We start from the raw sequence: 14,464 nt of genomic DNA on the forward strand, positions 1-14,464 counted from the left end.
TGTGACTCATATGTACAAATTCAATGCAATAGTGGTCAATCGTCTTCTGCTCGCTCTCACACAGGCATATCTGGCCCCATCGGCCAGCCCATGGGCTCTTCTTCAGGGTGTGCAAAACCAAACTGAAAACCAAAAACCGAACCAAAGAAAAACGAACCAAAATTATGGTTTTCGGTTTCAGTTATGGTTTCCATATCTCAAAACCGTTTGCCATTCGGATTTTTCGTTTAAAAACCGAACACCATTGGGTTGAAACTGAAAAACTGAAATGACGTTTTTTTTTTGAGAACTCTCGCCCAACTTTATTCATTCAAAAACAAGCGACATAGGTACAAGGTTTGGGTCATGAGGGTTGCCCAACCACACATGTCTACCTAGTCCTAGAGTACATGCAAACTTGGCGAGATTATGAGCCTCATAATTATGGTTCCTACGCTCATGAACAAAAGAGCAAGAATTAAAACTATTACATCGAAGCATTATTTCATGTATAAGAGCAGCGTTGGGGCCTCCTTTCCCTCTGTTAATATCATTGACCACTTCTTGGCAATCCGATGCCACACATATGTTCATTGTCGCAAGATCTTCCGCCAAAGCCAACGCTTCTCTGCAAGCATAAGTCTCAAGCATCATCGGATCGGTAACTCCATGATAAACAACCGCCGATGAACCCAGATAATGGCCGTCCTGATCTCGGCAAATTGCTGCAGCAGCTCCTCTGCGCCGAGACCTGGCCACTGCTCCATCTACATTCAACTTTACCATGCCAGTCGGAGGTGGAAGCCACCTCTTCTGCTGCACCACCGCCCCCTTTGCGTTATTTCATGCTCCTTCTTCGCATGTATCTAGCCCAGCTCTTGTATATCATTATTCACAAAGGATGTGGTTTGTTGTGGACTCTGGAAAATTGATTCATATATAGCCTTCCTCCTTGCATACCAGATAGACCATAGTGTAATTACCAGTCGCGTGAAGCTTGCATGGTCCAGAGATTCGTTCAGTTGGAATAACCAAATCCTCGTGTTGGCTTCCAAATTTTCAGACATTTAGGAGACAAGAACCTCATCCGATAGAGCCCAAACGCAGCGTGACATCGTGCATGACACCAGCGCATGCCTCCATGAATCCACGCAGCCACATAGCGGTCATGTGGCCTGTACCGCCATGTTCCTTCTATGCAAAGTGTCCGTCGTTGGTAGCGAGTGATGAGCGAGCCTCCAAAGAAAAATCCTTACCTTCGATGGTACCTGTAACTTCCTGAGCTCCATGACCGTTCTTCTTGTTCGTCATTGGAGGACCCACTCCTTCCTTCAAGCCACTCCTCCCTCTGCAGCTTCGTTTTCTGAAGAAATTTGTATGCCGAACTAACAGTGAAGTTGCCCTTCTTCTCCGGGTGCCACGCCCAGAAGTGTGATACATTGCGTGTACATACAGGAATCTTCAATATGGCATTGGCGTCAATTGGCAGGAAAACACTGCGTATCAAGTCCTCATTCCATGATGCAGTCACCGGGATCAATAGCTCTGACACGTACCTTGGAGGGTTTGACACTAGCGACGTGATCGGGCGTGGTGTCATCTCCTTCGGTATCCAATTATGAGCCCAAATATCTGTCGTTTGTCCATTGCCAATCCGCCTTATAATGCCTTGCTATAGTAAATCCCTTCCCTCCAAAATAGCTCGCCAAATCTGTGATGGTCGCGTCCCTAACTCCGCATCAAGGATAGACCTGTCTGGGTAGTACATAGCTTTAAGGATTCTAGCACTTAGGCTTGTTGGTTCCTGAAGAAGCCTCCATGCTTGTCTTGCAAGCAGAGCCAAATTAAAAATCTCAAGGTCCCTGAATCCAAGACCCCCCAAATGCTTTGGCCGGGTCATGACATCCCAAGAAACCCATGCCGGCTTGCGCTCACATTGCTTACATCCCCACCAGAATTTCCTGATAATAGACTTGATGTGATCACATAGTCCCCTTGGGAGCTTAAAGCATGACATCGAAAAAACCGGGATGGCTTGTGCTACTGATTTGATAAGAACATCCTTGCCCCCAGCTGATAGGCAATTGCTCATCCATCCCTTCACCTTGTCCCACACCCTGTCACTCAAATACTTAAACGTACCCTTCTTTGAGTGGCCCACATCAGTTGGCATGCCCAAATATCTGTCATTCAAAGACTCATTGTGGACTTGCAGAAAACCCTTGACAGCATCATGCACTATCTCTGGGCAGCCCTTACTGAAAAATATAGATGATTTTTCCTTATTTATTCTCTGACCCGATGCCATGCAATAAGTATTCAAAGGTTTGAAACTTCCTCCGCTCCATCAACACTTGCCCTGAAAAACAGCAGGCTATCATCCGCGAACAAAAGATGATTCACCGCCGGTGCCGACGGTGCCACCTTAATGCCGCTGAGCTGGGATGATTCATTTTGAGAGTTTAATAGGCACGAAAGGCCCTCTGCTGCTAACAAGAAAAGGTAAGGAGAGATTGGATCTCCCTATCGAATACCTCTCGTAGGTTGAAATTCTTCTGACTTCACACCATTAAACAGAACAGAAAAGGATACTGAGCTCACCATATTCATCATGACAGTCACCCAAGGTGTAGCAAAACCCAGTTTCTCCATGATTGACTTCAAATAAGACCACTCCACTCGGTCATAAGCCTTCATCATGTCAAGTTTTAGTGCAGCATAAACATTGTTCTTTGACCTCTTTCGTTTCATAAAGTGCAAACACTCGTACGCTGAGATTATGTTGTCAGTAATCAACCTTCCAGGAACGAATGCCGACTGCCCAGCTGATATAATCTCCGGTAGAATCATTTTCAGACGGTTTGCCAACACCTTCGAGGCTATCTTATAAAAAACATTACATAGGCTTATTGGGCGGAATTGAGATAGCAACGTTGGGTTAGGTACCTTTGGGATTAATACCAGCAATGTATCATTCACAGCAGCCGGACTTTCCCCCCCCTTCACAATAGCTAACACTGCGTTTGTTACCGCATGTCCACATACATCCCAGTGCTTCTGGAAAAAGTGAGCAGGAAAACCGTCAGGCCCTGGAGCTTTTGTTGGGAACATTTGGAATAGCGCGGTCTTGACCTCCTTAGCTTCGTAAGGGGCCAGCAAGGTTTCGTTCATAGCCGCGGTAACTTTCACCGGTATATGCTATAGAACCTCATCCACCCCTTGAACCCCCTCCGAGCTATATAAGTTTTTATAAAACTCCAATGCCATTTGCTGCATCTCCGTCTGGTCACTAGTAACTTGTCCACATGGCCGTTCCAGTGCCTTTATCAGATTCTTTCTTCTCCGCATCGAGGCTCGCATATGAAAGAAGTGTGAGTTCCGGTCTCCCGCCGATAGCCACTCCACCCGGGATCATTGCCGCCACATCAACTCTTCCCGCAGGTAAAGCTCTATCAGACGATCGTTTATCTTTACTTCCGCATGCGACGGGCCCTTCCGCGCTGCATCATTGCGCAGGCGATCCAACTCCTTCTTCAGAGTACGTATCTCGCCCTTAACACTGCCAAACGTGGATTTGGACCAGGCGCCCAAGTTTTGGGCCAACGCCTCCAGGTTCGCACGCACTTCGCACACCCGCGGGTTGTGGCTGTTGAGCTCCCACCCCGCCTGAACTGCTGTTTTGAGGTCCGGATGAGTATCCCACATAACCTCATAACGAAACTGTTTTGTTTTCTTTCCTCTGCCACCTGGTTGTGCTAAGTGTAGAAGAACCGCTGAGTGATCTGAAGTAGCCGCCGTAACATGTTCCACGGCCGCTGAGGGAAACAGTCCGCACCAATTGACCGAGCCCAAGGCTCTATCCAACCTGACACGGGTATATGAGCCGCTGGTTACTTTCTTCTCATATGTCCATCTTGTACCTTTGAAGCCCAGATCGACCAAACCACAAACATCCACTGCATCTCTAAAGCCCTGGATTTGCGCCTGACTCCTCGAGCCAATGCCATCATGCTCATCATGCTTTAGGACCTCATTGAAATCTCCAATACACACCCACGGCAAATCTTGGAGTGTAGACAAATTTTTCATAGTATCCCAAGTGTGGTGACGAAGATGTGTCTATACTTCTCCGTAGAAAGAAGAAAGCCTCCACGGTTGGTCACCCATGCCAGTTACTCTACCATCAATATGATACTTCGAGTAGCCCAAAATCTCAATGTTTATTTCATTATTCCAAAACATAGCTAAACCTCCGCTTCTACCAGAGGCATCCACATCAAAAGAACTATCAAAACCTAAAGTACTTTTTAAATTTTCAACTCTGTCCCCACTGAGCCGGGTCTCAACTATACAAAGTACTCTAGGGGCAAACTTGTTTGCGAATTCACGCAGTTCTTGAATTGTCGGGTCGCTGCCAATCCCCCGGCAATTCCAGCAGAGCAGACTCATTGCGTCCGGCGGTCCTCCACCGGGGAGGCCGCCATTCTCATGTCCGAGTTTTTCCCTCTAGTAGGGGTTTTCTTCACGCCACCCGTGCCTGCCTTCTCACTATGGACTGACATCTTTAACCTCTTTGGTTCCTGTTTCGGCGGGGGGCTGAGAGGCACTGTCTCCCCGCTGGTTTTAGGAACTAGGGAAAGCTCCAAACCTGCAGCCGTATTAGCTTTCGGTGAGCCAGTAACTTGTTCAGAAGATCGTTTACAGTTGGCTTCAGTCACGTCCATATCCACATCATGTTCCTGCATATTCTCCTCATCATGTTCAGTTTCAGCTGTAGATTGACGATCATCGTTCCTGGCTCTCTGATTCCTGGTCCTACGGCGGGTCCCCCAAGCTGTAGTCGCCGGCGCACGGTGGTTTTTAAAAACCAAGGCAGAAGGAGGATGAACCCCGTCCCCGTGCTCTTTAAACTCGTGTCCCATCATGCCGCACACCTGACACCAATCCGGCAAGCGCTCATACTTGACAGCAAAGATCTGTCGTTCTCCTCCTCGGACCAGAGATATTGCTTTCTTCAATGGCTACCGAACATCCAGCCGGACTCTGACTCGATAGAAGTTCCCCTCGAAATCAAACGAAGACGGTTCTGAGTCCACAAACTCGCCGATCTTCGAGGCCAATGCCTTGACTTTGCCATGAAAAGCTATAGGAAGCTCGATGATCCGCGCCCATATCTCAATCGTGAAGAGCTCAATTGAGGAAGGCTTTGAGTATCCATCATACGGAGTAATAACCACGGGATTCCCCCTGAAGTGCCATGGCCCTCCTTGCGTGACCCGCTCCCAATCGCCCAAACAATCGAATTGCATCTGAAATAGATTCTCCTCGAGGGTTTTGATCTTGACTGGCCTAGCTAGATCCCATGCAGTCTTCATGTTCCAGAAGAACCAGTACGAGCTGAAGCCCTTATCCATATGGACTCGGGCCAAAATCATCCAACGGAGAGCCTCCTCCGCCGGCTCATCTTCATCCTTGAAGATCACGTCATCGAGGTCGTCTTCCTTCAGGGCCAATTCCTTCATCAGATCCTCCAAGTTGCCTTTTCCTTTGTTGCCTGATCCCGACGAACTCCCGCCAGTCGCCATACAGATCGATCTCCTGTGCCCTTGGCAGCACCCAAAAACCCTAACCGCTCCGACAGTCCAGCCCGTAACCAGTATGAGAGACCTGGCCGCGAAACCTAACTCCGATCGGGTGGAAGGAAAAGGTAGATTCTCAACGTCACCAATGGCGGCGAGAGGAGAGTAAACCCTAGCTAGAGGGAACGTAGTAAACCGGATTCTCGATAGTCCACCGAACTGACGTGAAGTGCACTCTTGGCCGCTCGCTAGAAGGCGCGGTGCGCTGAAGCCCACTAGCCAAGCAGGCCAACTGAGTTTGCTGATTTATAGTTTGAAGGAAAAAAATTATATACTTAATATGCAGATACCATTATACCAATTTCGCATAAAGTCACCATGTGCTTATAGGAAGTTGCCAATCCAGGAGGTATTGAACTTTTAAAGCATAAATTTCCCTCAAAAAAACTTTTAAAGCATAAATAAGACGGCAAAATCACTTCGTCATCATTGGATAACTAAGTTCGTTACATGGGACTGTTGCCTATCACTCTCACGTATGTACTTCATCAAGTTATTTCCTACTCTGAACTTTCAAGGAAGTTGCGCGTAGGAAACAAATGTACAACAATGAAATATACTTCAATCTTTGATTATCTGTGAACTAAAATTTGAATATGACAAAAAGTTACGTGTTCTTAAAAAAATCGCGTCAACTTTGGTTAATATGGTTATTACCGAAACCGAACCGAATTTAAATGGTTATTACTGAAACCGAACCGTGTTTTTATACGAAACCGTACAAACTGAAGTATAAAACCGTACGAACCAAAAACTATATAAACCGAACCGAATCAAACCGAAAAGACCGAACGCACACTCCCAGCTCTTCTCCCCTCTGCTTGTTCGCTTCTGCGGAGAGGAGGAATCCCAGTTCCTTCACTATGGCTAGAGTTTAAGTTAGGTTTTTCTTGCAGTGGCGTTCAGATGAAAGGTAGTGTCTCACCTTCGAGCTGGTTTTTTGGGTTTTGATCCTTCTTGAGTTCATTCATGGACGAATTCGACGGTGCTCCACCGTAGATTACTGTCATCCCAAGAAGTGATGACTACAAGCACTGAACTGGGCAAACCTTGTTTTAGTAAGGAAGTGGTCGTGCTAAGGCCCGACAGGACTAGTGCACTAGAATAACAATTGTCGTCAATCAAGAAAATTTGGATCGGAAGGATCAAATATGTAGACACATAACCAAAGACAAACGAAGATTGGTTCGAAATAGATCCATCGAATACCAGCGTCTACCGTATCCCACGAGACAATGGAGACACACCATCACACGCCCTACAACGCCGCTAAAATGCACCACCGGGGTGAGGAGTGGACATAGAGATATTATCCCTAATAGGGGACATCGCCGCCGCCACATAACCCCAACCGGGACGATCAACCAAACAAGAACGAGAGCATGGCCCCTCTCGCCAAAGAGGGGCCGGCGTCCTCTCCACCTCCACGACCCAAAGACCATCAGAGGTGAGGTGGACCGACACCGACACTGATGGGAGGAGGGAAAACCTAGTCGCATGGGAGTCGCTTCTTGGGGAGGAGGAAAACTAAGGATATGACTAATGCATGAAGACTTCCTGGCTCTCATCGACAATGTTAGGTCGGCTTCGGACATCCGGTAGGGAAGCACGGCAACAGTGCATCGATACCTTGTTGTTATACCAGCAGTGGTCGTCTGGTGGTCCATGAACTTTAATGTAATTTTATTATGTTGAACGTGAATTTTTAAAATAGATTTGCACCCTTCCATGAAAAAACTGACCAAAGGTTCCACTATATTCAAAACAAACATGCAGACTCTGAATCATTGCATCAAGTTTCTTTTGGCGGTAACTAGCACATCAAGTTAGCTGGTTAAAAATGTAGTTGCATAAAAAATAAAGTTATGCCCCGCAAAATAAAAACCCAATCTATACAATGTGTTTAACCATGTGGACTTTTTTAATCAGGATAACCATGTGGATTTTGGTTAGGTGAGAAGTAATCGCAAAGTCATATTGTGCGGTTCCGTGATGTGCCGGTAGATCTAGGTCATCCACTTGTTCTGAGATTCGTAAAAATGTATGGCCCACCTAAATGTATAACACTGGTATATTTCTTGTATTTTTATTTTTAGTCAAATCAATGGCAACATAATGGACCCCAAAGTACACCTTTTGTCAAGGACGGTATGCATGCAAGTTTCTCCTCTCACTCTACCTGCGGCACAAATCCATAGACTTTATTTCCTCTTAGAGAATTTGAATCAACCATATCTTTTAAACTATAGACTCGTTTTTGAATTTTTTATATATATTTGGACTCCTGGCGTCAAGAACTTTAAAACTAGACCAATTTTGGTTACATTTCAAACACATTTAATTTTCGACGTTTCACATTTCATATGTGAAATAAACACATTTCACTATAAAAATCTGAAACAAACCTATTTCACTAGAAATATGTGAAAATAACACTTTCCACATAAACCTATTAAACTCAAATGACACCTTGTGAAACTAATTATTTGGAAGTATGTAACATTTTTATTTCAAAAGAGTAAAATAAGTTATTTCATAACATTTTTTTGAAATGTGTAACAATTTATTTCAAAAAAGTGAAACATCATCTTTAAAATGTGCAATTGAAATATATGTATCTTTATGAAACAAGTCAATGGAAAGTGAAATTTATGTTTTGAAAGTGAAAAATAGTATGAAACCAAAAAGTTAACTTGTGAAACTGATTATTTCCAAATGTGTAACAATTTATTTCATAAGAGTGAAACATGTTATTTCAAACATGTGCAATTGAAATGTATGTGCTTTTTGTGAAACAAGCCCGTGGAAAGTGAAATTCATGTTCTGAAAGTGAAAACAATATGAAACTAAAATGTTAATTTGTGAAACTGATTATTTTGAAATGTCCAACAATTTATTTCAAGAGTGTCAACTTGTGAAACCGATTATATGAACTGAAATGTCAACTTGTGAAACCGATCATTTTCAAATGTACAATTGAAATAGATGTGATTTATCTGAAACAAGCCGGTGAAAAGTGAAATGTAAGTTCTAAATGTGAAAATCAACACAAAACTGAAATGTGAATTTGTGAAACTGACTGAAATCATTTTATTCATAAGGTTTTGTTTTAAAGATTTTTGCGACATGATTTCAAATATATAATTTTTTTTTGAAATCGAAAGTTTGGTTTAAGAGATATGAATGATTTTAAGTTAGCAAAGGTGAAATAAATGTATGCATTAGTTTGAGAGAGAGAGAGAGAGAGAGAAAGAGGGAATGGATAGCACATGCATCCGTATCCTTTGCATGTTGTATAGCCATGTATTTTCTACTCCATCCGTTCCTAAATAATTGTCTTTCTAGCCATCTCAAATGGACTACAACATACGGATGTATGTAGACATGTTTTAGAGTGTAGATTCACTCATTTTTGCTCCGTATGTAGTCACTTATTGAAATCTATAGAAATACAATTATTTAGGAACGGAATCTACACTCATTTTGCTCCGTATGTAGTCACTTGTTGAAATCTATAGAAATATTCCTAAATAATTGTATTTCTATAGATTTCAACAAGTGACTACATACGGAGCAAAATAAGTGAATCTACACTCTAAAACATGTCTACATACATCCTCCATTCCTAAATAATTGTATTTCTATAGATTTCAACAAGTGACTACATACGGAGCAAAATGAGTGAATCTACACTCTAAAACATGTCTACATACATCCGTATATTGTAGTCCATTTGAGATGGCTAGAAAGACAATTATTTGGAAACGGAGGGAGTAGAACAGAATGCTTTGTTTTTTATACTATAATATAGTGTTGCACCAATCTTTAAAACGCAATGGACGGCAGGAGATCTGCCGGTACGAACCGCGCAATTTTCCTGATAGGAGAAGTAATCATCAACAAAAAAAAAAATCCGAATTTTCCAGTCGACTGAGATGTAGAGTCTACAGTACCTTGGTGTACTAGTATACCAGTATAGGTTTAAGCTCGGCCACTGGTTTCTCGAAGACAAAGAGACAAGGAAACAGGAAATGCAATTCCATGGCGCAGAGCGGCGGGAAGAAATTTGGGAGCAGCTCTGATGTTAACCGGGCCGCGAGTCCATCCGTGCACACCATCTTATCACCACCCAAGCAGCCCACTCCCTCCACAGCTTCCATCGCATCCTCTCCTCCAAACTCTCCTTCCCTCCACAGCCACAAAAGCCGTACCTGGAGTTCGCCACCCAAGTCTCACCTCACCTAGCTCCAAGGCACCAGGCGCACCATGGGTTGCTCGGGCTCCAAGGAAGTGGCGGTGGCCGAGGTTGCCTACCGTCCTCCCGCCACCAGCGTCTCCCTCTTCGACATCAGCGCCGTCGAGGAGCCGTGGCTCATCGCCAAGCAGAACGCCGCCGCCGCCAACGGCGACGTCGAGCCAGACCAGAGTGATGACGAATACGAAGACGACGATGAAGAGGAGGAGGAGGAGGAGGAAGAGCAGGACGCCAAGAAGCCCACCGCCGGCGTGGCGCTCCCTATCCTCGACAAGCTCGACGGCTACGAGCTCGCGCCGGCGTCGTGGTCCGAGGTGAGCAAGGCCCTTGAAGACATCAAGCCTACGCTCGACTCCAAGCAAACGACGGACCCCAAGCCTGCCCCCAAGAAGAAAAAGAAGAAGAAGAAGCAGCCAGCTGAGGCACAGGCCCAGCCGGCGGCGCCGCCGCCAACGCAGAAGGAGCAGACGTCCCAGACGCCGTCTGTTGCCGGCACGGGAGAGGCTGCCAAGAAGGCCCCGCCACCGCCGACGCCGTACGCGCGTGGCGCATCGGATTCTGACACGAGGAAGCCCGCGCCGCCGGAGCTCACAGGGCGGCGCGTCGTGAAAGAAAACCCCTTCCTGCTGCGGGACCGCGAGACCAAGAACGCGGACGGGACCGCCGCCGCGCCCAAGTGGCGCCGGAGGGACCCGTTTGAGGGGTATCCCGAGCGACGCCCCCCGGGCGCGAGCGGCGGCGGGGTGGTGCTGTACACGACGACGCTCCGCGGCGTGCGGCGCACGTTCGAGGACTGCGAGCGCGCGCGTGCGGCGGTGGAGACGTGCGCGGAGGCGGCGGGCCTGACCGTGGACGAGCGCGACGTGGCGCTGCACGGGGAGTACCTGCGCGAGCTCCGGGAGCTGCTGGCGGCCGACGAGGAGCAGGGCGCCGGCGTCTCGCCGCCGCCGAGGCTGTTCGTGATGGGGCGGTACCTGGGCGGCGCGGAGGCGTGCGCGGAGCTGGTGGAGAGCGGGAAGCTGGCGGAGATGCTGCGTTGGGCCAGGGCGCGCGGGGAGGCGTGCGCGGCCAAGGACGGCCGCGGCTGCGAGGGGTGCGGCGGGGCGCGGTTCGTGCCGTGCCTGGAGTGCGGCGGCGGCTGCAAGGTGGTGGTCGGTGGCACCGGCGGCGTGGTCGAGAGGTGCGGCAAGTGCAACGAGAACGGCTTGATGATGTGCCCCATCTGCCACTGATGGAGCTCCAAACTTTCATCCATGCATCTGTGCATACGTACACAAAGCAAGCATGTCGTTGCCTGCCGCGATCGTGCTTAAATCAAAGCATGTTCTCTGTAGTATATGAGTAGAATACAGTACAGTTTAAGAAGAACATGGTTTGGCGTGTTGAACCGAAAAGGAAAACTTGGGCGTGTCTTGTGTAGCTTTGGCAATCTGGCTAATTGATGGAGTAAATCTCTTTTGTAAATCTGGTTGTCGGCCAAAGAGAAGAAAATGAGTATGACTTCGGTCGTAGTTATCCTTGTCAATGGTGGTGGTAGTAGTAGAGATTTGGTTTCCTAGAGCTGCTGTGTTGAAACGTGATATCCTTGTATTTATTTCCGACTGATTCTCCTCTTATGTCTAGCCTTGTATAGATTGATCTCTAGAGATATTGTAGAGTTAGTTGGCTTGTCACGCAAGACACCTCTTGTATATAATGTAACCGACTCCGATGGAATACATGTGAGTTGCATCCTATAGTCTTCTACATGGTATCAGTTTTACCGTGATCCTATCGCTTCCGCAACCCGTCGCCACCGCGCCTAGCCCTAGCCGCCGCCGCGCCAACTCCTCCTGCCGCCGCCGCCGCGCCTAGCCTTAGCCGCCGCCGCGCCCACTCTTCCTGCCGCCACCTCTCCCTCCCAAAACCCTAATCGCCGCCACCGCTCCTCTATACCTCCTGTAGCCGCCGCAGCTCCACCCCTCTCACCCAAAAACCCCAACCATCTCCATGGCCAAACCCTCTGCCTCCGACGCCGGCTCCTTCTCCGGCACCACGTTCGCCTCCGATCGCCTCAACGAGATCCACATCAAGGACCATGTTCCGGTCATCCTCAACCTCGACTCGCCGTCCTACAACGCATGGCGCACGTACTTTGCGCTATTATTCCGCTCCTACCGTCTCATCGAGCACGTTGACGGGAGCGTCGACTACACCGACATGAAGGACGACGACGAGTGGCTCGCTGTGGACGCCTGCATCGTCAAGTGGCTCTTCCTCACCATCTCTCCCGGCCTCTTCAGCATGGTGAACTCCCGCGATCCGTCGGCGTACACCATGTGGACACGGCTGTGCGATCTCTTCCTCGACAATCAACTCCAACGCCGTGTCTTCCTCCAAGGTGATTTTTTCACCATGCAGCAAAACGATCTTTCGGTCGACGAGTACTGCACGCGGATGAAGGTTCTTGCAGACGAACTCCGCGATGTCGGCATGAACATCGACGACTCCGTCCTCCTCACCAACCTCCTTCGCGGCCTCCACCCCGACCTCGGCCAGTCCGCCGCCAACCTCTCCCTCCTCACGCCGACGTACGCCAAGGCGGTCACGTACCTTCGCATGGAGGAAAAGCGCCTTCGTCACGCGGCGCGGCAAGCTCCTCTCGCCGCCCTCCACGCTAGCACCACCAAGGGCATCCCCGCCCCTCCTCGCGCCGCGGCTCCACCACCGCCCGCTGCCCCTGACCAGGGCCGCCAGAAGAGGCGGGGAGGTCGCGACGGCCGCGGCCGCAACGGTGGCACCCAGCCCCGCCAGGCGGCCCCGCCCGCTCCTGCTTAGGCCGCGGTGCCCCCGCCCTGGCTCACGGGGTACAAACCCTGGACGGGGGTGGTGCACGCCTACTCGATGCCCCTTCCGCGGGCACCCGCTCCGGGCATACTTGGCCCTCGCCCGGGTCTTCATCAGGCTCTCCTGGCCGCGCCCGGAGGTCCCGGATTCGGCGGTTCTTCGGCATACACCGGGGCCATGGCTCCCGGTGCTGCTTCGTCATCCTCCTACGGCGCTGCACCGACTGGCTACACCTACGACCCGACGCTACTAGCCGCCCTCCACGCCGCCCCTTCCCCAAGCAACTACTCTGGCGGCGGGGACTGGTACATGGACACAGGCGCCGCTGCTCATATGGCGTCCAACCCCAGTATCCTCTCTCGTGTCTCCCCGTACCCTCTGTCTTCTCGCATCATCGTCGGTGATGGATCCACTCTTCCCATCACCCACCACGGTGCATCCTCCCTCCCTCTCTCATCATCTTCCCTCCCTCTCCATAACGTACTTGTATCTCCATCCTTAATCAAAAATTTATGTTCTGTCCGCACTCTTACTCGTGAACATCCTGTTACTGTTGAGTTTGACAAACATGGTTTTTCTGTCAAGGATGCCCACTCGCGGAAGGTTCTGCACCGATGTGACTCCCCCGGCGATCTTTACCCGTGTGGCCAAACAACAAGCAGTGGCCCCGTCGCCCTCCACGCCGATGTGTCTCTCTGGCATGCTCGCCTTGGCCATCCCGGCGCCGACGCTCTTCATAAAATTCTGCAGACTTTTCCCTTTTCATGTAATAATTCGGCAGCACACACTTGTCATGCCTGTCGCGTAGGAAAACACGTTCGTTTGCCGTTTTCAACCTCATCATCCATTGCTACTTTCCCTTTTGATGTTATTCATTGTGATGTGTGGACATCTCCCGTGCCTAGCAATTCGGGTTTATCATATTACCTTGTCATTTTGGATGATTTTTCTCACTTTACTTGGACTTTTCCGTTGCGCCGCAAATCCGACGTCGCTTCCTCTCTTCATGCCTTTTACGCCTATGTTGCCACCCACTTTCACCGCACCATTGCTCACCTCCAAACCGACAACGGAAAGGAATTTGATAACCTCGCCATTCGCACTCTTTTATCCTCTCATGGCACAATTTTTCGTCTCACATGTCCATACACATCTCAGCAAAATGGTCGTGCCGAACGTGTTCTCCGCACTCTTAACGAGAGTGTTCGCGCCTTGCTCTTCCACGCACACATGCCGGCAAGGTTTTGGCCCGATGCCCTCGCCATAGCTACCCTTCTCCTTAGCATCCGGCCTTGCAAACCTCGGTGGAACTACACCCCTCATCACCTCTTATTTGGGTCACCTCCGTCATACGATGATCTTCATGTTTTCGGTTGCCTTCGTTATCCCAATATCACCGCCACGACACCGCACAAGCTTGCGCCTCGCTCTATCGCTTGTGTTTTTCTTGGCTACCAACCAAACACCAAAGGTTTCCGTTGCTACGACCCGGAGTCCCATCGTGTGATCGTGTCTCGGCACGTGTATTTTGATGAGGTTGTTTTTCCGTTTCAGCAGGCTGCATCGCGTCCCTCGCCACCTCTGGACGCCTCTCCTCGCAGGCCTCGTGGAGCCCTTGCGCTCCCACCGCCTCGCCGTTCGGGCGCGGCTGCGCCTTCGTCGCGTGCTGCCTCGCCGCCCTCGGCGTTCCCTCTACCGACTCGGGAGGAGTCGGCCTCCCCGGCCACGCCGGGCCCCCGCCTCTTGGCTCTGGAGGAGCCCGTTT

General features: G+C 49.3%; 1 protein-coding gene across 1 annotated transcript; it reads left to right on the forward strand.

Annotated features, from left to right (window-relative positions):
- The first annotated feature begins 9,654 nt into the window (after positions 1-9,654).
- LOC123069418 (FK506-binding protein 15-like) lies at positions 9,655-11,471 on the forward strand. Its single transcript, XM_044492270.1, has one exon. The coding sequence runs from the start codon at positions 9,885-9,887 to the stop codon at positions 11,103-11,105; it is 1,221 nt and encodes a 406-aa protein (XP_044348205.1). The 5' UTR covers positions 9,655-9,884; the 3' UTR covers positions 11,106-11,471.
- Positions 11,472-14,464: the final 2,993 nt, after the last annotated feature.

Source organism: Triticum aestivum, chromosome 3B (assembly GCF_018294505.1).
Source record: "Triticum aestivum cultivar Chinese Spring chromosome 3B, IWGSC CS RefSeq v2.1, whole genome shotgun sequence".
In the NCBI taxonomy this organism is placed as follows: Eukaryota; Viridiplantae; Streptophyta; class Magnoliopsida; order Poales; family Poaceae; genus Triticum; species Triticum aestivum.

Bases quoted from the DNA above. Each gene is read 5' to 3' on its own strand.
- LOC123069418 (XM_044492270.1), top strand. From the start codon at position 9,885: ATGGGTTGCTCGGGCTCCAAGGAAGTGGCGGTGGCCGAGGTTGCCTAC.